This window comes from Trichechus manatus, unplaced genomic scaffold, assembly GCF_000243295.1.
Source record: "Trichechus manatus latirostris isolate Lorelei unplaced genomic scaffold, TriManLat1.0 scaffold00087, whole genome shotgun sequence".
Lineage (NCBI taxonomy): Eukaryota > Metazoa > Chordata > Mammalia > Sirenia > Trichechidae > Trichechus > Trichechus manatus.
In genome coordinates this window covers 8,612,147-8,634,351 of record NW_004444023.1, presented here as the reverse complement: position 1 = coordinate 8,634,351, position 22,205 = coordinate 8,612,147, and the positions used below count along the sequence as shown (strand labels likewise).

At 43.7% G+C, this 22,205-nt stretch overlaps 2 protein-coding genes across 6 annotated transcripts in view; both read left to right on the top strand.

Moving 5' to 3' along the window:
- The window catches only part of LOC101354353 (zinc finger protein 83-like), a 55,361-nt gene extending 51,637 nt beyond the window's left edge, over positions 1 to 3,724 (top strand). The window contains exons 6-7 of the mRNA XM_023736224.1: positions 3,106 to 3,411; positions 3,465 to 3,724. Of these exons, the coding sequence (XP_023591992.1) occupies positions 3,106 to 3,411; positions 3,465 to 3,724 (566 nt within the window). The remainder of the gene's footprint in view (positions 1 to 3,105; positions 3,412 to 3,464) is intronic.
- LOC111821509 (zinc finger protein 160-like) lies at positions 3,371 to 21,808 on the top strand. Of its 5 annotated transcripts, XM_023736464.1 has the most exons (5): positions 3,371 to 3,430; positions 7,116 to 7,202; positions 14,466 to 14,592; positions 15,508 to 15,603; positions 20,014 to 21,808. In XM_023736464.1, the coding sequence occupies exons 2-5, from the start codon at positions 7,188 to 7,190 to the stop codon at positions 21,015 to 21,017; spliced, it is 1,242 nt and encodes a 413-aa protein (XP_023592232.1). In that variant the 5' UTR covers positions 3,371 to 3,430; positions 7,116 to 7,187; the 3' UTR covers positions 21,018 to 21,808. The 5 variants fall into 5 exon arrangements, with proteins under 5 accessions (XP_023592232.1, XP_023592236.1, XP_023592237.1 ...); XM_023736468.1 differs by lacking the exon at positions 14,466 to 14,592 and having other exon boundaries at positions 3,421 to 3,430; XM_023736469.1 differs by lacking the exons at positions 3,371 to 3,430; positions 15,508 to 15,603; positions 20,014 to 21,808 and adding exons at positions 7,358 to 7,553; positions 14,711 to 15,124 and having other exon boundaries at positions 6,587 to 7,202; positions 13,896 to 14,592.
- Positions 21,809 to 22,205: the final 397 nt, after the last annotated feature.

The following is a 22,205-nucleotide window of genomic DNA, read 5'->3' as shown; positions in this document are numbered from 1 at the left end:
TATTAAGAAAATGTTCTGCATCCTACTTTGGTGAGTGGCGTCTGGGGTCTTAAAAGCTAGCAAGTGGCCATCTAAGATGCATTAATTGGTCCCAACCACCTGGAGTAAAGGAGAATGAAGAACACCAAAGACACAAGGAAGGTATTAGCCCAAGAAACAGAAAGGGCCACATAAACCAGAGATCCATCAGCCTAAGACCAGAAGAACTAGATGGTGTCCGGCTACCACGAATGACTGCCCTGAAAGGGAACACAACAGAGAGTACCTGATGGAACAGGAGAAAGGTGGGGTGCAGAACTCAAATTCTAGTAAAAAGACCAGACTTCATGGTCTGAGACTGGAGGAACCCTGGAAAGCATGGCCCCTGGACTCTCTGTCAACCCAGAACTAAAACAATTTCTGAGGCCAACTCTTCAGACAAAGATTGGACTGGACTGTGGGACATAAAAATGATACTCATGACGAGTGTGTTTCTTAGCTCAAGTAGACCCATGAGACTCAATGGGCAGCTTCTGTCCGGAGGTGAGATGAAAGGGCAGAGAGGGTTAGGAGCTGGTTGAATGGACATGGTACATCAGGGGTGGAAAGGAGGAGTGTGCTGTCATAGTATAAGGAGAGCAATTAGGGTCACATAACAATGTACATATAAGTTTTTGTTTGAAAAACTAACTTGAAATGTAAACTTTCACTTAAACTACAGCAATAAAAGAAAAAAGAGATTGGTTAAAAAAAAGAAATCAAACAATATATTGCATTGGGCAAATCTGCTGCAAAGGACCTCTTTAAACTGCTTAAAAGCAAAGATGTCATTTTGAAGACTAAGGTGCACCTGATCCAAGCCATATTTTCAGGTGCCTCACATGCATGCGAAAGCTGGACAATGAATAAGGAAGACTGAGAAGGAATTGATCCTTTTGAATTAATGGTGTTGCCGAAGAATACTGAATATACCATGGGCTACCAGAAGAACGAACAAGACTGTCTTGGAAGAAGTACAGCCAGAGCGCTCCTTGGAAGCAAGGATGGTGAGACAAAAGTCTCACATACTCTGTACATGTTATCTGGAGAGACCAGTCCCTGGAGAAGGACATCATGCTTGGTAAGGTAGAGAGTCAGTGAAAAAGAGGAATACCTTCAATGAGATGGATTGACATAGTGGCTCCAACAAGTCTATGAGTTTTGACAAATACATATCTGTCATGTAAACACTACCTCAATCTAACTATTGAGATTGTCTAATCCCCCCAAAATTTCCCTCCCGTGTCTATGAAATTAGTACTCACCACCATCTTACACTCTGAGAACCTCTCGTTTTATTTCTTTTAATTTATCAATTTCAAAATGTCATATAAACAACTATATGGATCATAACAAATTATGGATAACATTGCAAAGAAGGGGAATTCCAGAACACGTAATTGTGCTCATGAGGAACCTGTACATAGACCAACAGACAGTAGTTCAGACAAAGCAAGGGGATACTGAGTGATTTAAAATCAGAAAGGGTGTGTGTCAGGGTTGTACCCTTTCACCATACTTATTCAATCTGTATGCTAAGCAAATAATCTGAGAAGCTGGACTATATGAAGAAGGTGGCATGAGGATTGGAGGATCTCATTACATACCTGCGATATGCAGATGCCACAACCTTGCTAGCTGAAAGTCAAGAAAACTTGAAGCACTTACTGATTAAGACCAAGATTACAGCCGTCAGTATGGATTACACCACAACATAAAAGAAACAAAAATTCTTACAACTGGACCAGTAAGACTTCATCTCACGTACTTTGGACATGTTATCAGGAGGGACCAGTCCCTGGTAAAGGACATCATGCTTGGTAAGGTAGAGGGTCAGGGAAAAAGAGGAAGACCCTCAATAAGATAGATTGACACAGTGTCTGCAACAATGGGCTCAAACACAGCAAGGATTATGAGGAATGGCGCAAGACCAGGTAATGTTTTGTTCTGTTGTACCTAGTGTCCATATTAGTCGGAACTGACTCAACAGCACCTAACAACAACACAGACAACTCAAGCTTCTCTTAATCAAATTACTTAAATTGTCATTGCAGGAGGCTTTTCTGAATCCAACCACGACCGCACATCAGACCTCCGCCCACCCAGTCTCTGCACCCTGAGTATCTTTTGCCTCACTCCTTGGACCTGTTCACAAAAAAATACCTTTCAACTTAAGCCGTTTTCAACTTGTCAAGAGGAAGACATCATAGCTTATGTTAGTGGTCCCACACAACTCTAAGCTTTTACCTCAAACTATCTGAAACAGTAAATTAAATATAGGCAGAGAGCAAGTCTTCTCGACAGGACACCAAAGACATTTAAGAGTTCTCAAGTACCGAGGTGCCCAGGAAGACAGGCCTGGCCATCTGCTCCCCAAAGGTCACAGCCATAAAAACCTTATAGAGCCATTCTCTGCGATACACTGGGGGGTTGAGTCGGACTGAATTGATTGGCAACGTTTTTTGTTTTAGTTCCTGCCATCTGGCCCTGGCCCCATTCACGAGCCACCATCTCACCTCCAAGCAGTGAGATTTCTGGGTCATATGGTTGTTCTACTCTTAAGATTTTTGAGAATTGCCAGTTTTCCACTACTCTGTACTATTTTGCATTTACACCAACAGACAAGAGTTACAATTTCCTCGTATTCTCACCAGTATTTATTTTCCATTTTATTTTTTACCGCAGCCATTATTGGTATTTTATAAGCAAAGGTTGGTGACCCAAATTACCACATGCCTTTGTCTTTTAGGCCCCACACCCACAGCAGGGGTGAGTCTCTGCCTACTAGGTGCATGAGGAATAGAAATGGAAATGATGCTCTGATGGGGCGTCAGTATGAAACTGCACACACAAGTAGTTTTGCATTTCATATTTTAGTTTGGATCTTGTACACTGACAACTCCAGTGCTTTCTAAAATGACTTAAATTCTAATATCAGGAGCGGTTCCTGGGTCCAACTATTTCTGCACATCAACCTCCCTCTCTCAAAGTCTCAGGCCCATATAAGTCGCTCTCGCTTCTATCCTAGGCAGCGCGTCTCCCCAGCTTGTAAAATTGTTTCGACTTAAACCGATTTCAACTTTTTAGGAGGAAAACAAAGCGGTTTCCAGTGTAAGTGGTCTCCACAACTCTTGGCTTTTACCTTAAATTGTCTGCAGCATGAAGTTAAAGTAGGTAGAGAGCATCTTTGCTCCACAAACCAGACATTCAAAGGTCTAACACCGGGAAACGGAGATCTACCAGAAGCCTGGCGGAGAGACGCCTCGGTCCCGCCCACCCAGCGCGTCCTCCGCGGAGAACGGGCCCGTCCCCTCGCCCCGCCCTGTCCCCGCCCACACGCCGCTGGGTTTTTCCGGCGGGCGCTTGCGCAGTTTACTACAGACGTGGAAGCAGGTTTCTCCGAGGCACACAGGTGAGTGAATTTCCGTCTTTCTCTTTTAAACCAGCTGTTCTCTGTCTTGAGTTCTCCACACCCGGCCCGGGGGTCGCTGCGGACGTTAAAGTCCCCGCACCCGCCCTTCCCACCCCCGGAGATCTCGGCGCGGCCGTGAGACGTTCCGGCCCTCGGGCTCCGCCGCCGGCCGGGGATCCGCGTCGGTTTCGGTGTAAAATCGCGCTGATGTGGGTCCCCGCCCCGGCCTTTCTGCCCTTGGGCGGTGCAGACGCCGCCTGCTGCGTCGTTTCCCTGTTCAAAACCCTTCCCTGATCTCCGCCCGCCTGCGCCGGGTCACGTTCTCACCGGGAGTCTCTGGGGACATCCCGCCCTAGTGTCGACCCTGGCGGGCAGCGCGGGCCGCCGCGTCCTCTCCTGGTCCTGGGACTCTGAGACCCCACTTCTCTACTGAAACCCCGACCTCACATCTTCCTCGGGCCGGGTCCCGCCTCCCCACCGGCCTCTCCTTCTTAGTCACTCTTTACTCCCTGCCGTCCGTGTCGGGAGAGGGGATCCGCGTCTGTCCTATGACAGCCCGTGTTCTTCTGTCCCCGATCCCACCCCTTGGAAAATGTGCTTTTCCTGGACGGCTGGCATCTCACTCCATCCCTGGGCACCTGAGGATGAGACGATCGTGAGAGAGACATGGAGCAACCACAAGAGAAATATAGCTGTTGAAAGTTAGAAAACACAATGAAGAACCGTAAACAGATGGCAAAATGGAGGATTGGGGAAGGACTTGCAAAGAAACCCTAACAGTGAAAGAGAATAAATCGAGAAAAGTAGCAGGGGAGAAGAGAAAATAGATGTAACTAGAAAAAAGGATAATCATGCAAGAGTGAAGGGAACAAAAGGGAGAGGGGCCCTTATTACTAGGAGTTGGATGATAAAGGGGGAGGCATTTCAACAGAGTAAAGGTAAAAAGGGGGCAGGGGATAAAAGAGTTGGAGCAATGGGAGACAGAGTGACTTTTTGGAGGGACAGATAAAGGTGCAAGGGGTGAGATCAGAGGGAGAAACAGCAGGGAGGCAACTCAGCAAGCTTGGGGTCCAGGGAGTAGCGACAGAGGGAGCTTAACGGAGAGCAGAGAGGGACAGAGATATGGGGAGAGAGAAAGAGAAATATGTAACAATGAGGGACAATCAGAGAAGTTGGGGAGAAAGAGTAACCACCTATACAGGGCAGGAGTGGGGCTGAACAAGTGTAGGAGGAGGACTAGAGAGTAGGGGAGAAACAGCAGGAGAGGAGATAAAAACCAAACCAAACCTAACTTGTTGCTACTGAGTCGATTCCAACTCATAGCGGCCTTACAGGACAGTAGAACTGCCCCACAGGGATTTTGAGGAGCAGCTGGTGGATTGGAACTGCCAACCTTTTTGTTAGCAGCCGAGATCTTAATCACTGCACCACCAGGGCTCTGGAGAGGAGATGGTGGAGAACTAAATGAGCAGAAACTAAGGAAACACAACACTTTAAAAAAAAAAAAAAAAAGGTGCAAGAGAAAAGGAAAGCCAGAAAGAAATAACATTAAGAGTGAGAGTGCGAAACATATAAAATCCAAAAAACCTGTTGCCGTTGAGCCTATTCCAACTCATAGAGACCCTATAGGACACAGTAAAACTGCCCCATAGAGTTTCCAAGGAGCAGCTGGTGGATTCGAACTGCTGACCTTTTGGTTATCAGCAGAGCTCTTAGCCGCTGTGCCACCAGGAAATTGTTTGCCTTTTTAATTCACTAGGTCAAGCTCAGATTATTACAACTGCATGCTTTCTACTTTTGTCTTGTAATTGGGAACATTCTTTGGTACCTGGTAATAATGTTAGATTGTTTCAGTGTATACTGTGTAGGAATGTCAATGATCTTTTCTGTTAATAGAGAAAACCTAGCTTAAGCAGTTAATCTAATCCTCAGTTTGCTTCCCTTGAGTGATCTTTTAAAATAGTGGGCTCTGAGCTACAAGGAGATGTTCCCCTCTCATCCCTCTTGTCCTTTCTGTGCAGATGTCAGAGGCTGTGCTGGATTGACTCGGAATCTTGTTCCAACAAAGCGCATGTATTCAAAATGAAGAAATTTGTTCAGAGCTTCTTTCCTAAGCTGAAGCCTGATTCAGTCAGCAGCATGTTGCACAGTTGATCACTTCCTTTCTTTGGAAAAACGTTTTTCTTGGTTTTCAGGACATCACAGTATTCTTTAAATATCTACCTGTCTGTGTATTTCTTTCATTTTTGAGTTTTTTTCCTGATCATGCGTCAGGTTCCTCCTCTGGTTTCTCCTGGACCGCCTGGTTTCTGAAGGAGGGAGCACCCGAGGGTACAGTCCTTGTTCTTCTCTTCTCTGTCTACACCCAGGGCCTTTCCATGTCATCCAGCTTTAAACACCCTGACGTCTCCCATTTTTTACCTTCGGCCAGACCTCGCCCCTGAACTCCAAACTCATATGTCCAGACAGCTCCTCGACATCTCTGCTGGGGCCACTCACAGGCATATCTTCCACCTTAAACCCTAAGCGTGTTTCCCCTGTACTCCTCCAGGTCTCAGATAAGGGCAGCTCCAACCTCCTTGGACTCCGATAAATATCTTGATTTTTTTTTTTAATATAGACAAGACAGTGCATTATTTGTAAGTGTTTAACTTAGAATAAGATGAAGAGAAAAATTAGATATTAAAATGAGTGAGAAAATGCGTGGTTTCCAAAATTCTCTTGGGGTGTGGAAGAAAAACAGCTGAGGACCCCAGGCCCTTCCTGATCCACGTCCTTAGGACCTGTCTGACCTCATGTCCTCCTTGACTCCTTGCTCACTTCTTTGCTCCAGCCACACAAGCCTCTTCCTGGGACCAGAATCCCTATTGCCTCGGGGACTTCACATAGGTGATCCCTCTGCCTGGATCTCCCAGGTCCTCACATGGGCCTGGTACACACCCTTCATTCCTTAGTTCTTCATTCTAATATCACCTTCTCAGGGCAGTCATCTCTGACCCCCATTTAACATTTCAGCCACACCCTCACCCCGAACCCCTGGCCCGTGGTAGGTGTTCTGCAAGTTTCTTTCTTCTTCTGCCCTTGCACTGGCTGGATCCTTGTGACATCATGGTCCATGGGCAGAGCAGAGCCACAAGTGCGAGGTGTGCTGGCCTTGCTTCCTCTGAGCCAGCTCAGCCCTGGCTTCACACTGGATTGCTGAGGCATTTTGCAAATACATCACTTGTGACTCCTCCTCAGAGATTCCCCATGAAATCTTCTGGGTGGTGTACAGGCTCAAGAATGGTTAAAGTGCCCCAGGTGATTCTAATCTGCATGCAGCCGTGAGCACCAAGGCTCTGGGCCCTCCATTTCTGAGGGTGAAACTAGTCCCTGATCCAGGGGAGGTGGGAAGGCTCTGCTGTGCACAGGGTGTGGTGTCAGTGCTGGTCTGGGACCTGAATGTGGGGGGATCAGTGTACCCCTCATCCCCCTGCAGCAGCAGAGTGTGGGCTCCGCCAGAGGGGAGGGTGATGAACTCACCTGTTGGTCTCCATGTAGGAAGTTATTGTTTCTGAGTCCCTCATGGGGCAGTGGGCAGCAGGGACTGTCTTTCCCCAAATGAGGTCCTCCCTGTGTATGTGGTTGTGGCACAGGAAGGGGTGTGCTGATTCTAAGAATTTAAGAGCATATTTTTGACACTCAGGATTGACTTTTCAAGACTGATCTTGCCTGAGAACGAAGCCAGAAGGAAGAGGAGGAAAGAAAGGCGTCTGGAATGGCTCTTTCCCAGGTAACAGGCATATTCTTGGTTGGTGGCACTGTCCTCTCCTTCCTGAAATGCTACCCTGAGAATTTGCTCATCTCCTCTGATCCTGATGTGTCGTGCCTGACTTGTTCGCTTGCGCTCACTCAGGGCCTGACTTCAGTCCTCTTTCACCCCCACAGATTCCATCTCACCATGACCAGTGACATGGGACTTGTGAAGAGGCTCCATTTGGATAGCATCATATGAAAGCCTTCATACTAGGCCTGGGTGGGAGATAGGGAGAAGGTCTGTCTCTCTCTTTGCCTCTCCCCCACCACCCCAGCCCAGCCTCTGCCCTGATTGGGCAAGTCTTAGACAAAGATATTTAGCTCCAAAGTAAGTGCTCCGAGGCACCCCACTCCACCCGCAAGCCTCTTGCCTGAAGGCACTCAGCTCTCTAGCTCCATGGGTCAGCACACCCACTTCACCATCTCCTGTCAGTCTCCTGGTTCTGCTGCTGCCGGATCTCTGCGCCACTTCTCACTGTCTTGCACCATCTCCGGCGTTACAGCTGTCTCCTGTGTTAAATGAATAATGTCTTTTATAAGGATTAGCACAAAGCTGGTTCAGATGAGGCAGAGGTTAAACATGTTCCAAATACCCAACTTTTCCAAACTGCTCTACCACTGTATCATCTCTAACATCAACTACTCCCCCTCCTCTCATTATTCCCCCTCCCATCTTTGGGTTCCATAATTTGCTGAAACATCTCACAGAACTCACGGTACCTACAGTTAAGTGGTTTATTAGGGAAGTAACAGTACAACTTGAGATCGGAATCAATTTGGAAGTAACAGGAATAACCCAGGATGTGGTTCCTTGATCAGGACAGCAGCTTCTCACTGTCTGTGCCTGGCACTCCTGGGGGCCTTCTTGGGCAAGCGTTAAAACTCTCAGCTCCATGGGTTGGCAAGCCCAACCACAGCCATCTTGCACCAGTGTCCTGGTCCTTGCCCTCTCATGCTGCTATCACTCTTCTACTGCTGCACCGCACTGCCATCTCTCGCTGTCTTCCATGTTAACAGTTCCTCCTGCTCTCCGAGTCTCCTTCTAAGGCTAACGGAATGGCAAAACTGACTAATCCCCCAGAGTTCCATACGCTTTATTTGCATCGTCCCACCCCCACAAGGGTTCCATCTACCTTATTTGCATTAGTAGCCAGTTGTCCAGTCCCCTTGGTGGACCACAAGCACCTTATTTGCATGGTCCCACCCAGTCATGGTATGGAGTCACAAAGACTATAGCTAGAAGGGCCATATTAAGTAATATACTGCACTACAGGCCACCCCCTGGCTCTTCTAGCCATTAGCCCTTTCATACTTGAAGTTAACCCTTTAAGTATGAAAGGGCTAATGGCTAGAAGAGCAGTCATTTGTTAACCAGTCATTAACAAATAGTCCTTCAGTAGGGCAGAGAGTCTTCAGGGTGAGGTTACTCAGGTACCAGCCATTCAGGTCTGCTGCAGTTATCCACCTGATTTGATCAGGTTCTCCAAAAGTTGTCTCAGCTTCACCTTCTCTGTCCCCTGATAAAATGTAACTGAGAGAAGATTATGCTCTTGCTCTGAGTCTCTCTCGAGTTTATCAGCATGTTAGATTTCCCCCACTGTATAAGCCATTTATTCATTCTTTTACCTTCAGTTATTATTTCTCCTTCTCTTTCATTTGTCATTTAACGAAACTTTTCCACCTTGGGTAGGGACATCAGGTTCCACTGCTGTGCTAGTCCAGATTGCTGGTAGCTAGACCAGTCTAGGAAGTGCTTCTCCCTCAGTCCTCTCCCATTCATGTTGGGTAGTGTTAACATAGATATGATACTAGCAGGCTATCTCTACGAGTATGCAATACAGCAGTATTCACTGTCTTCCCCAGTTTTTCTTGATGAGGGGGAAAGTACAGTCCATCCCTTTAGGCCCTTGGGAATTCTGGCATATAGGTTCAGTGTTACAGTCTCTTGCTTAGGGATCACCCCTGCTTCCGGCACCTGCAGCTGCATTCTTGGTTCTAGGATCGCAGCATTTGGCAGTTAAAAAGCAATTTTAAGTGGTGTGGGGAAGAGCTGTACAGTGACACCAGTGTCCTCTCCTACCCCTCTTCCCCAGATCCCCCAGAGAAGCATAGGAATCTGTCCAGTAGTGATCCTCCTTTTGCCCGCCTCATGTTGAATGTGAACACACACTGATAAAGGCAGCCCTTCATGCCTTTATCTCCCCCCATTCCAATTGCCTATCAAACCATTACTCTGAGGGTGGTACACAACATGTTATGTCCATTTAATATGGTGTTTCCTGGGCCATTGCTACACCCCATGGGCTGTAAAGTGTATTCCTTGGTCTGATGAAATATAACTCAGCGGTCCAAATTGGTACAGTATCTTTTGTTCTGGTCCCTTAATGGTGTTTTTGGCATTTTCATCTGTCCCGGGATATGCAAAGCCCACTCCAGAGTATCTATTCCTGTGAGGAATCTTTGTAGCTACCTGGTGTCACTGGTGTCATTTGTCCAATACCATCAACTTACCAGCTATGTGCAGGGCCTTCTCCCTGGGGAATCTGCCCCATAGTCATCTGCAACCTCTGTCTTTCTTGCTGGCAGACAGAGCAGTCCTTATTGGTACATTGTGCCTCAGAGAGTGCAAGGGGGATGGGTCTAGATTCAGCCCATCTTTGCATTGCTGCAGCATCCTCATGTCCACTCATTTCATGGATACAATTGGCCACCTCATGTTAGTGTACCAAGAGGTCCGCTTGCTGATTCTAATTGCCTTCTGATCTAGGACGGAGGTTCTTCTGATGGACATCGATTGTCCAACTCTGATGCGCCCTCTAAATTTCTAGAGTGCTTTCCATAGGTCCATACCTCACATGGGTGTCCCCTTAATGGTCCAATTTTCCATTACCGATTTGCCTGACCATTAGCCACTGGCCATGAATTTGTAAAAATCCAAACATACAGGCTGTCAACATTGCCCAGTTCTTCCATCATGGCTAAGAAGACAGCATGCAGTTCAACCCTTTGGGCTGAACTGTTCTTACCTTCTTCAATCACAGTCTTTCTGTCTGCTGGTCTTAATGCAGCAGCTGTCCATATCACGTGTTGTCCATGTACCCTGGAACTGTCATCTGTGAACCAAGCAGCCTTATGCTCGTCAACAGAAAGCTGTTCATAGGGCACTGTCCATGTAGTAGTAGGTTCTGGCAGCTTTTCAGGTCATTCCAGGGTAGGACCTATGATGAAAGAAGCTACCTGCTCATAGATATGGTGTCTGCCTCCCAGCATTCCCCTAGTAGCTTGTTCTTATATGAACCGTTTCTATTTTATTATAGAGCTATTTTGGGCACCACCTTCCTTATTAGAGTGTTTCTCTGACGTTATTTTAGATCTCATGATTATTTTATGTCTTTCTGTCATTGAGGCAGTCAGTCATCACCTAACAGCAGGCAAATAACTGCCTTTCACATGGCATGTGTTGTGCTTCAGCATCTGGACACTTTCTAGTCCAGAATCCCAGCGGTCACCGTAGGGCGGCATTCTCAGGTTTTTGTCATAAGCTCCAGTCTGCGTAAGAACGTGGCAGACACCTCCAAAATCATGTCAGAATGTGGATTATAAGGGCCTAAGGACCACTTTCTGAAATTCAGACTTAGCCTCCTGTTTCTCTGGTCCCCATTTGAACACAATTTTCTTCTGAGAATTTTTATGGATAGGAACCAGTAATATTCACAAATGTGGAATATACATTCTCCAAAGTTCAAATAGACCAACCAGCCTTGGTAGGTAGCGACTGCAACTTATTCTTGGTTACCTAGCTCCACCAACAAGTACCCAGAGGCATCCGACTCTGCCAGCAGGACTCCTACCAGAAGGCACTCAGCTCTCTCGCTCCATTGGTTGGCACACCCCCTTTGCTATCTCCTACCGGCCTCCTGGTTCTGTTGCTACCAGTTCTCTGTTGCCACTTCTAGCCATCTTACGCTGTCTCCGGTGTTAAAGTTCTCTGTCTCCTGGGTCTAAGAGGTTCTCAGCGCAGGGACGCCGGTCCAAACGATGCACTCCGCTCCTGGATCTTCTTACTTGATGGTGATGTGGTCCCTCTGTTTCTGGTTGCTTCTCTTTCCATTTGTCTCTTGTAAGACAAAAGATGTGACTCAAGTAAAGGTGTGACTGGAGTACGTGCAAGTGTGTGACTTGAGTAAGAGCATGACTTGAATCAAACCTTCTTGTAAGACAGTGTGACTCAAGATGACACCCAACCCTAATCCTGCCTCATTAACCTATGTTGTTATTGTTCTTAGGTGCCACTGAGTCCATTCCGACTCATAGCAACCCTATGTACAACAGAACGAAACACAGCCTGGTCCTGTGCCATTCTCACACTGCTTGCTGTGTTTGAGCCCATTGTTCCAGCCACTGTGTCAGTCTATCTCCTTGAGGGTTTTCCTCGTTTTTACTGATCCTCTACTTTACCAAGCACAATGTCCTTCTCCAGGGACTGGTCCCTCCCGATAACATGTACAAAGTACGTAAGTCCAAGTCTTGCCATCCTTACTTCTGTGGAGCAATCTGGCTGTACTTCTTCCAAGACAAATTTGTTCATTCTTCTGGCAGTCCATGTTATATTCAGTATTCTTTGCCAACACCATAATTCAAATTCATTTCTTCTCTGGCATTCTTTATTCATTGTCCAGCTTTCATATGCATAAGAGGCAATTTACAGCACATCACAAAACAGAGGATAATTACATCAGATCACAAAACGGAAGACAACCACACAATACCGGAAATCACAGCCTCACCAAGTTGACACATATTTTTGGGGAACACAGTTCAATCCATAATGTACCTCAATTACTCAGAAAATTCAATGGGTTTATCTGTCAGGAAAAAGGAGCCCTGGTTGCACAATGGTTAAGTACTCGGCTGTTAACCAAAATATTGATGATTCGAACCCACACAGCGACTCCAAGGCAATAAGACCTCGTGATCTGATTCCATAATGATTATAGTAAAAAAATTCCTGTGGGGAAGTTCTGCCCCGTCACATGGTGTCTCTATGAGCCAGAATCAACTTAAATGCGTCCAACAGCAACAACATCTGTCAGGAACCAAGGACAAAGGCCAAATAGCTCTCTGTAAGATGATTCATTTAAGGAGCCTTGGTGCCACAATGGTTAAGCAGTCAGCTGCTAACTGAAAGATTGGCTATTCGAATCCATCAGCAGCTTCGTGAGAGAAATGACCTGGCAATCTGCTCCCATAAAGATTACAGCCTAGGCAATCCTATGGGGCAGTTCTACTCTGTCCTTGAGGGTCACTATGAGTCAAAATCCACTCTGCACACAACAACAAAGTGATTCATTACCTCACAACCACCTGCTGTCCTTTGGCCATGGGTTTCTTTTAATGCCTAACATTTGAAGGATTTACTTTTCTCCTCCCCTCATGCTACCACTATTTGTACCTTTCTCTCCCACCAGTTTTTCCTCAGGCCAGTTACTTATTACATCTGGTGGAGGTTTTAAGTCAATTACCCAATACTTTTAACCATCAAGATTGGTACTCAGCAGTGTCAGTGTTACACCATAATGTGAAAAATAAGATTCAAAAGAAACTGACATATTGCTAGAGTCCCAAATCAGCCATTAGGCGTTAGTCATTAGGCTTAATCCGTCATCACATTGTATTGTAAAACTCCTCCCAGGCCACTCAGTTTTGTAACGTACTTCCATCTAATCTTGTCAGATTCCAGAAGCAAGAGTGGTCTGGTCACCCTTTCAGGCATTGTATAATTGAGCTTAGAGACATCATCTCTTACTCTAAGCCTCTTTTCAAGCATTAATGTAATTTTTGTATTTCTCTCATTGTACAACCCATTCAGTCATTCCTTTACACACAGCTACTCTTTTTCCTTTCATCTGTTTATATACAAACTTTTCCATCTTCAGAAGGGACTTTCAGTGCGGCCACTGTACTGGTCTAGATTGCCAGCAGCAGTGCTACCCAGAAGGTGTCTCCCTGTCAGTCCACTCACAGTCATTAGTTACAGTTTTTCCTTAGGAATCATCCTTGCTTCCATTACTCACCCTGGTTGCAGCTCAGGTCCTGGACCATAGCATCAGACAATGGGGAAATAATTGAGGTTATGTGGGGAAAAGAGACAAGAATTGAAGTGATATGGGAAAGAGTGTATAATCATACCAGCATCCTCCCCAGATCCACCAGAAAAGTCAGAGAAATCTATTCATTGGGGATTCTCCCTTTCCTTCTGATATTGAGTGTGAGCACACACTTGTGAAGGTGTGTAAGCCAGCCGTTCCTGCCTTTATCTCCCCGTTTTAGAGAAGCAATGTTTCAATTTCCTGTTCCAATTTTCTATCAAACTGTTACTCTGAGGATAAAAGCATGTTCCTTTGTCTGAAGAAATATGACTCAGCCGTCCTGATTGATGCGGAATCTTCTGTTCTGGATCTTTAATAGTACTCTGACTATTTGCATCTACCTCAGGATAAGCAAAGTCCAGTTCAGAGTAAGTGTAGCATCCCAGGGCTGCCAGCATCAGTCTGATGTGCCAGCTATGTGTAGGGCCTTCCCTGTAGGAATCTGCCCCACAGCCATCTCCAGTCTATGTCTCTCTTCCTGCAGACACAACGGTTCTTATTGGCATTTTGTGTCTCACTAGATGAAAGAGTATATGTCCAGATTTGGTCCATCTCTGCATTGCTGCACCACCCCAATTTCCATTCATTTCCTGGACCCAGGATGTCACCTCAAACAAGCATATCAGGATATCTACTTGCCAGCTTCAGTTAATTGCCAACCCTGAAAGAGGGTTCTTCTGATGAGTATGGACATATCCTACATATTGAACCTCACAAATTTCCAGAGGGCTGTTTTGAATCCCTTTGTGAACGTCCTTTCAATGCTGTATCTGTTACTTAACTGTTTGATTCTTTAGATTCAGTGCTGAAGCCTGTCCACCTGTGTTCAGGTGCTGGCTCTGCCACTTACTAGTTTGAACTGAGATGAATTTCTTTTATTGACCACAGGAAAAGGTTAACTGGATTTCATATATTCTGGTGGAAAGATATGACAAAACAAAATTAGGGGACATATAACTCGCATAATGTTATCATATGTGGATCTGTCAAAATGCTGACATCAACAGAATTGATTTGTATACATTTCTATCATTTTCTGGAAAATTAGAGGTTTCCCTTCTGCACTTGGTGAGATGTGTTTTCTATTGCAGGGACTGTTGACATTCAGGGATGTGGCCATAGAATTCTCTCAGGAGGAGTGGGAATGCCTGGACCCTGCTCAGAGGGCTTTGTACAGGGACGTGATGTTGGAGAACTACAGGAACCTGGTCTCCCTGGGTGAGCATAACTTCTCTCCAGAAGTCAGGATCTGCCCTGTGTGTCTTTGCGTTTTCCCTTGTGTGTCTATTGGAAGCCCCAACCCTGCTTGATACATTCTGAAATCTCTGTTTCTAAGGCAAGATTGAAGTTGATTCAGAAATGAAAACTTCATAAAGCAATATCTGGACTTTAGTCTTCCTCTTTCTTCAGATGATCTGCCCACTTCACACTAGAACATAGCTGTTTCCAGGGCTTGAGTAAGCACAAAACCTTATGACTTACTTTGTGTTTAAAAAATATATTGTATTAATTTATTCTATTGCTGAAAGTAGTATTTTCTGATAAAATTTTGTAATACATGTTAACTAATGCTGGTAAAAGGATGAAGTACTTGAGTATTTGTTTTCCTTTCTGTTGCCTAACAAGTGAGTAATGTTTTTAATCTCTTTTGTGTTAAAACAGTTAATCATACCTTTTTTCAAAAACTTAAAATTTTAATCACATTAATCTAGGAAGCATAGTTAAAATGCAGACATGAGTAAACAGCTAACTGGCTTTTTCTAAGAAGCTTTTTGCGTCAAAATCGACTTAATGGCAATGGGTTTGTTTTTTTTTTTTTTTTTATAATTTGTCTTGTTGAGAATATACACAGCAAAAAAATACATTTGTACAGGTTTCTACGTGTACCTCATGGCTTACTTTTAATATGTCCAATTCCATGACTTTCCTTCTTTGCTTTTGATTCAATAGTTATTGGAAAATAGCTGCATATCTGCATATTAACATATTTCTTAACCATTTTCAAGGAGGCAGTCAGTACATGAACTTTTGAAATAATTTTCTAGAATCATCTGATGTTTTAAGCTGAACAAATAACTTGGATTTTATTCTGGAAAAGCTACAGCATATCATGTTTCTTTTTCTTATAAACAGGAATCTCTTCTTCTGAGATGAATGGTATCTCCATTTTAAAGAAAAAGACAGAGCCCTGGACTCTGTACACCATGATGGATATAGCATATGACCCAGGTAGGTGAGGATGTATCAAGAAGGTAAGAGCTCAGATGGTTAGAGAAGAAACCACACCATTAAATATTGTTTGGCAAACCCCCTAAATGGGAAAACGCAAGTTTATTTTATTGTAACATCTCAAAGGAAACATTTTTTCTTCATTCTCCTGTCTATCCCTTTCATGTATCACTCTCTTCAGACATGTAAGAGTTTATCCTCCACTGCTGTTCCAGCTTGAGCAGAGACAAAGTCTGTTATGACCTACAGCATGCTATTATGTGGTCCCTGTAAGGCCTTTGGTGGCTTGGCTTTGAGAAGGACTAGGAGGCCTGTTTCAAAGGCATCTTCTTGCCCTCTTAGTTTCTCCTTCTGTACTTGATTACATCTGATACTCAGTTCATACAGGTCAGAGCTGAAGCCTACATTGCCCATTCTCATTACACACTCTTGGGAGACCTTCTCAGGAGACAGCAAAACACTGCCAGCTCTTCCATTGCATATGAGGCCCAGGAAGCTACATAAGGCTTTTACAAGACCTCCCCATCTGTTCAAATCTCTGTTAGTCAAAGAACTCAATTTGGCCTTTGTATTTGGTTTGTGAAAGATAACCTTTGGAATTTCTCGGGTAGGTGAGGTGTCTTTGTTATCTAAAAATGGCAGGCAACACTTTAGAATTTGTTCAAATGAGTGGTGGCTACACAGACCCCTCCTTACCAGCTAACCTCTGAAAGGGAGTGGGACATGAATTAATCAGTCATGTATGAATGTATCAATCATGACTATGCAATGAGGTCTCAAGCATGACCATGCAGTGAAGCCAATGGAAGACTTTGAACTCGGAAGATCTAGGGGCATGCTGGTTCTCAAGAACATCTGTTCTTGGGAGGATTGTTTTTCCTGGGACAGTCCCTGGGGACATACAAGACTTAAACCGGGACCACTCCCTTTGGAAAGTTAGCTCAGGACTCCTCGTAGACCTGTTCCTTTGTTTGTCTTCATTTGTATCCTTTCTTGTTTGCAGTGCAGTAGCAGTAGGGTCGTGGCTGTAGTGTCAGATCTTATCCAGCTTCAGGGAGAATGAGGATCACGATCAGGATCAGTCCAAAGCTGATACCTATCAGGTGGAGTTTAGACATACCTCCACTCTCCAACCTTTACCAATTCTGACACCAGCCATCCTCCCCACAGCACTCTGCTTTGTTGTTGGGTTCTATAATATGTTGCAGTGGCCACACAACGCACGGACCACACTCACAGTTACGTGGTTTATTAGGGAAGTAATACAGGATAGGAACAACAAACTGTGACTCAGGATCAGGTTCAGGAAGCATGTAGTTTAGTGCAGGACAGCTCTGTCAGCTCCTCTCAGCTATGCAAGCAAGCAGACCATTCTCTCTGCCATGCAAACCCCTTTCGGCAGTGCAGGCCTCATCAAAACTCCCTGAAGACAGGCCTCCTCTCATCCCCCTGAGGACAAGTGTCCTATTGGCCCCCTGAGGATGGGCCCCTCTTGGCCTTCTCAGGGCAGGAACCCTGTTAAGCCCTTACCCTGCTTGGGAAGTGTTACACCTATTTTAGCTCTGCAGACAAGTGTCTGGGAGCACCCTACTCTGCCAGCACCCTAAAAAGCTGGTTCTTGTGAGGTGGAAGTCAGACATTCCTGCATTCCAATCTTTTCATCAATTCTGACACCAGTCGTCCCTCCCATGACAGTCTCTAATTCTTCGCTGGGTTCGATAATTCATTGCAGTGACCTCACAACTCACAGACCATACTCACAGTTATGGGGTTTATTATGGAAATAACAGTTTACAATTCAGGATCAACTTGGAGGTAGCAACTCAGGAAACAGTTCTTCAATCAGGACAGCTTTTTCTTGGCTGCTGCTGCCGAGCCTTTGCTCTCAGCCTGGGCCATCACTCTTGGCCTAATCCCTGCTCAGGCATTGCCCCTACCCTACTTGGGCAAGTGTTACAAATTTCTTCAGCTTTGCCAGTACGTGCCTGGAGGCACCCCATTCCACTAGTAAGCCTCGGCCTGAAAGTACTCAACTCTTTCACTATGGGTTGGCGAGCCTAGCACCGCCAACAAGTGCCTCAGTGCACCCCAAACTGCCCGCAAGCCTCCTCAGCTCTCTCGCTCTGGGTCAGCATGCCCACTGTAGCCACCTCACTCCATGGTCCAGGAAGACCACAGTGCCTTCTTGCACTGGTGTCCTGGTTCTACTGTCACTGTTTCTCTGCTGCTAGTCTCTCTTGTGCTTGCCATCACTTCTTAACCGCCTTGTGTCGCCTCTGGTGTTACAGCTGTCTCTGTCTCCTAGATCTAGGACATTCTCAATGAAGGACCTTGGGTCCGAAGAACACGCTCCAATCCCAACTCTTCTTCTTGATGGTAGTGAGATTTCACGCAACCTCTAGGATTGCCTCCTTTTAAGCCTAGCAGAATGGCAAAACTTACTAATCCCCTACAAAGGTTCAATGCACCTTATTTGCTTTTGAAAAGTGTCTGATCCTTTTGATGGGCCATAAGCACCTTATTTGTATAGTCACATGAATCATTTTGTGGGACTTACAAGACCATGGCTTGTTGTTGTTAGGTCCATCAAGTCAGTTTTGACTCATAGCAACCCCATGTGACAGCGTAGAACTTCCCCATAGGGTTTTCTTGGCTGTAAACTTTATGGGAGCAGATCGCCTTGTCTTCCTCCCTTGGAACGGCTGGATGGGTTTGAACTACCATCCTTTTGGTTAGGAGCCAAGCACTTAATCGCTGAGCCACCGCAGCTCCTTACCATGGCTAGAAGGCCATATAATAGCAATTCACTACACTGCGCTATCAGAGTTTACTTTTCCCATTTAAATTAATTGAGTGTTTCACATTAGGAATTTTGGATGTCTTTGGAATATATCCTTTGTTTTAAGTGACTGTTTTTTAATCCGACAAATACCATAGAATTAACATGTCATAATTTGTTACATGAAATATGTTGCTTTTTCCATAGTATATTTTAAATTTTCTAAACATAGTTTGTTGGGTTTTGTTTATATTTTAATAAGGTTTTCTTTTGGTGCAAGTGCCTCATTAGTTATTCTTGCTGTCTAGATTCATCATAAACATCTTTGTATATCAAACTAATATTTAAATTTCTTGTGTTTAACAAGAAACTTAGCCAATTTCTTGCACTTCCTGTACTTCTTCACTCCTGCTTATTATAATGCCTGCGTTTTCCACAAAATTAATAAAGGTTTGGAAATTACATTCTTCACTTAACATTTGAAGACTGATATGTTCCTTGTATTTCTTTAAAACTGAATTTAGTAAGACATTCACCTGTTCCTTGTTGATTCACATCCCGGTGCTGTACTGTTGTTCTCTGGTTACTGTTGGCTGCTTAGGTTGCCGACCACCTCTCTGCACAATGAATTCCTCTGTGGGTACCAGTGGAGTTATCAGAAAATGTTTCTACATTTAACTGCTACGACTAACACCACCCTTGTATACAAGCCATCCTGCGCTTTGGTTTATTTACCCATTAAGGGCAAATAACTGTATTTATTATTTTAATATTATGTGTTTACTTGAACATGATATTTCAAAAGTCAGGTATTCTGAACACATATTCTCCTTCTCTTACTGTATCCTTCTGAAATTCTCCTTTAATCCTCTCAAAGGAGAATTCTTGATAATTCCACAGACTATAATTTTGTATTTTTGCAATTACTTATTATGCACTTGCGGGATTATTCATGGTTTACTAGATTGTGTTGTTTATTAACTTTCATTATGATTTACAGGTGATTGTTTTTCAGTATCTATTATGGAATAAAACAGCTGTGTACCAGTTGTTAATGTTGCAAATGCCTATTCTACATGGATATAGATAGTTTTGTTATTCTTACATCAGTGTTTACTTAAATTCTTCCTTACCTTACTCGTGCTCTTTTTGTTTTAGAATTCCAAATTGCCACTTATCTTCTTCATTAGAAAACTTTACTCAGGATTACTTACCATTACATTGCATAGTTCTGTGTTTGTTTTTAATTGTAAACAATATGTATGCATCAACATACTTCAATATAATTTTTTTTTTTTAATATGAGGCTGCCACAAACCTTTATCAACTCATGTTTTCTTTAGGATGGTGGCATTCTCTTAGGGCTTGTGTGTTTTTACGTTGCATAAGTAGTATGGTCATATAGTGTTTGAAACTCAGCTTACCTAAAAATCATTTGAATTACATGAAATCATCCTTTCATTATTGAGGAATTCTATTAATTTTGTGTTCCTAAAATGTAAAGTCCTTTGGGTAGAAGTTTCAAAACTGTTAATTATAAGTATTGTTTTTGACAGAAAATTACGTTTTTCAATGTTAAATATTTTCTAATTGGTGTTAATTCGAAGCCTATGGTTCTTTATATCTTTTAGATGTCTTTTCTACATCTGTGATCCAGGAATTATCACCAAAAGAGATCATTAATAAAGGAGAGTTATTCCAGAGAGTGATGTTGGAGAGATATGAAAGTCATGGTACTGAGGATTTTGACTTCAGGCAAGTCAGGGAAAATATGCATCAGTTGGAGAGTTCGTGGGGAGATGATGAAAGGAATGACAAAGGATTGATTATAACCCATAACAAAATTCTCAATGCCTTTTACAGTGGCTCAACCCTATCTGAACATCAAATACTCCATACTGGAAAGAAACTATACAAATGTAATGTATGCGGGAAGGTCTTCAGTCAGAATGGACATCTTGAAGATCATGTGAGAATTCATACTGGAGAGAAACCTTACAGATGTAGTATTTGTGGCAAAGCCTTTAACTTTGGCTCAAACCTGACTAGACATCAGAGAATCCACACTGGTGAAAAACCACATAAATGTAATATATGTGGCAAGACCTTTAGTCGATATTCAGGCCTTACAGCCCATCAGAGAATTCATACTGGAAAGAAACTATATAATTGTGATGTGTGTGGGAAGGTCTTCAGTCAAAATGGACACCTGGAAGCTCATCTAAGAATTCATACTGGAGAGAAACCCTACACATGTAATGTATGTGGAAAATCCTTAACTAAAGGCTCACACTTAACTAGACATCAGAGAATCCATACTGGTGAGAAACCATATAAATGTAATGTATGTGGAAAGTTCTTTAGTCGAAATTCAGGCCTTACAACTCATCAGAGGATTCACACTGGAGAGAGACCTTACAAGTGTATTCAATGTGGTAAGGCATTTATCCGAAGAACACACCTTGTGGAACATCAGAGAATTCATACTGGAGAGAAACCTTACAAATGTAATGAATGTGGGAAGGCTTTCACCCAAAGAGCAAACCTTATAGAACATCAGAGAATTCGTTTGGCACAGAGAACTTACAAATGTAATATGCGTAGCAAAGCCTTTAACTCTGCCAAGAGGAGATGAGAGAGCTGTCCTGCGCTTAAGAAGGGAGACTACCTACTTGCTTGCAGATTCTGATCCTGAGTTGTAGAATGTTTTTAATGATCTTTTATTGTCACCTGTTATTTCCATAATAAAACTCACATAATTGTGAGTATGGAATGTGAGTTCTGTGTAGCCATTGTACCAGATTATTTAACCCAGCACAGAAGTACAGAGGATCAGAAGAACATGGTGTACATGGAGTAATCCATATTATTCCCCTTTTTTCTAATGGCCTCTCGCTGTCTAGAAATCAGATACAACATGGGTACCGCGCAGTGTTGGTGGATTGCATTACAGCATCACCTTGTAATTGCTATAGTTTTTTATACTAAAGATTAATGAAAAATTAGTCTTGCTCTTGGAAAATGAAGAGAGCAATTCTTAGAGGAGGGAGTTTAATCAAAAGAACCAAAATAAAATATATATGGGTTGGATTCATATTTAACCACTGGCATTGTATCTTGGTCCTGTTTTATTCAGAATGTTTCATGGGTCTCATGTTTAATTCGAAAATTGAGTCATTTTTTTCATAACTATGAGGGAATCACATTCCTTCTACCAACACAATCAAGTCGTACTTCAGTAGCATACTTCATAACAGATACTAACAAGGTACCATTAATTTCTCATGGTGAAAAGGCATATGGAACAATTCCTTTCCATTGTGGAATCAAACTATACAATTCTGGAAATGTATACATAAATTTGCATTTGAAGTACTTTCATGAGTATTCACTGTCTTAGTTATCTCATGCTGCTATAACAGAAATACCACAAGTGGATGGCTTTAGCAAAGAGAAATTTATTTCCTCACAGTATAGTAGGCTAAAAGTCCAAATTCAGGACGTCAGCTCTAGAGGAAGGCTTTCTCTGTTAGCTCTGGAGAAAGGTCCTTCTCATCAGTCTTACCCTAGGCTAGGAGCTTCTCTGCACAGGAACCCTGGGTCCAAAGGACATGCTCTGCTCCCAGCAGTGCTTCCTTGGTGATATGAGATCCCTGTCTCTTTGCTTGCTTCTCTCTTTTATATCCCAAAAGAAACTGGCTCAAGAGAATCCAATCCCATAGATTGAGCCCAGCCTTATCAAAACAACTGCTGTCTATCTCCCTTCATTAACATGATAGAGGAATGGATTTACAACACAGGAAAATCACATTAGATGACAATA

Excerpts from the sequence above, each read along its gene's own strand:
- LOC111821509 (XM_023736464.1), top strand. Across the intron at positions 14,593-15,507 it reads CAGGAACCTGGTCTCCCTGG|GAATCTCTTCTTCTGAGATG; the intron begins GTGAGCATAACT and ends TCTTATAAACAG. Across the intron at positions 15,604-20,013 it reads GGATATAGCATATGACCCAG|ATGTCTTTTCTACATCTGTG; the intron begins GTAGGTGAGGAT and ends TATATCTTTTAG.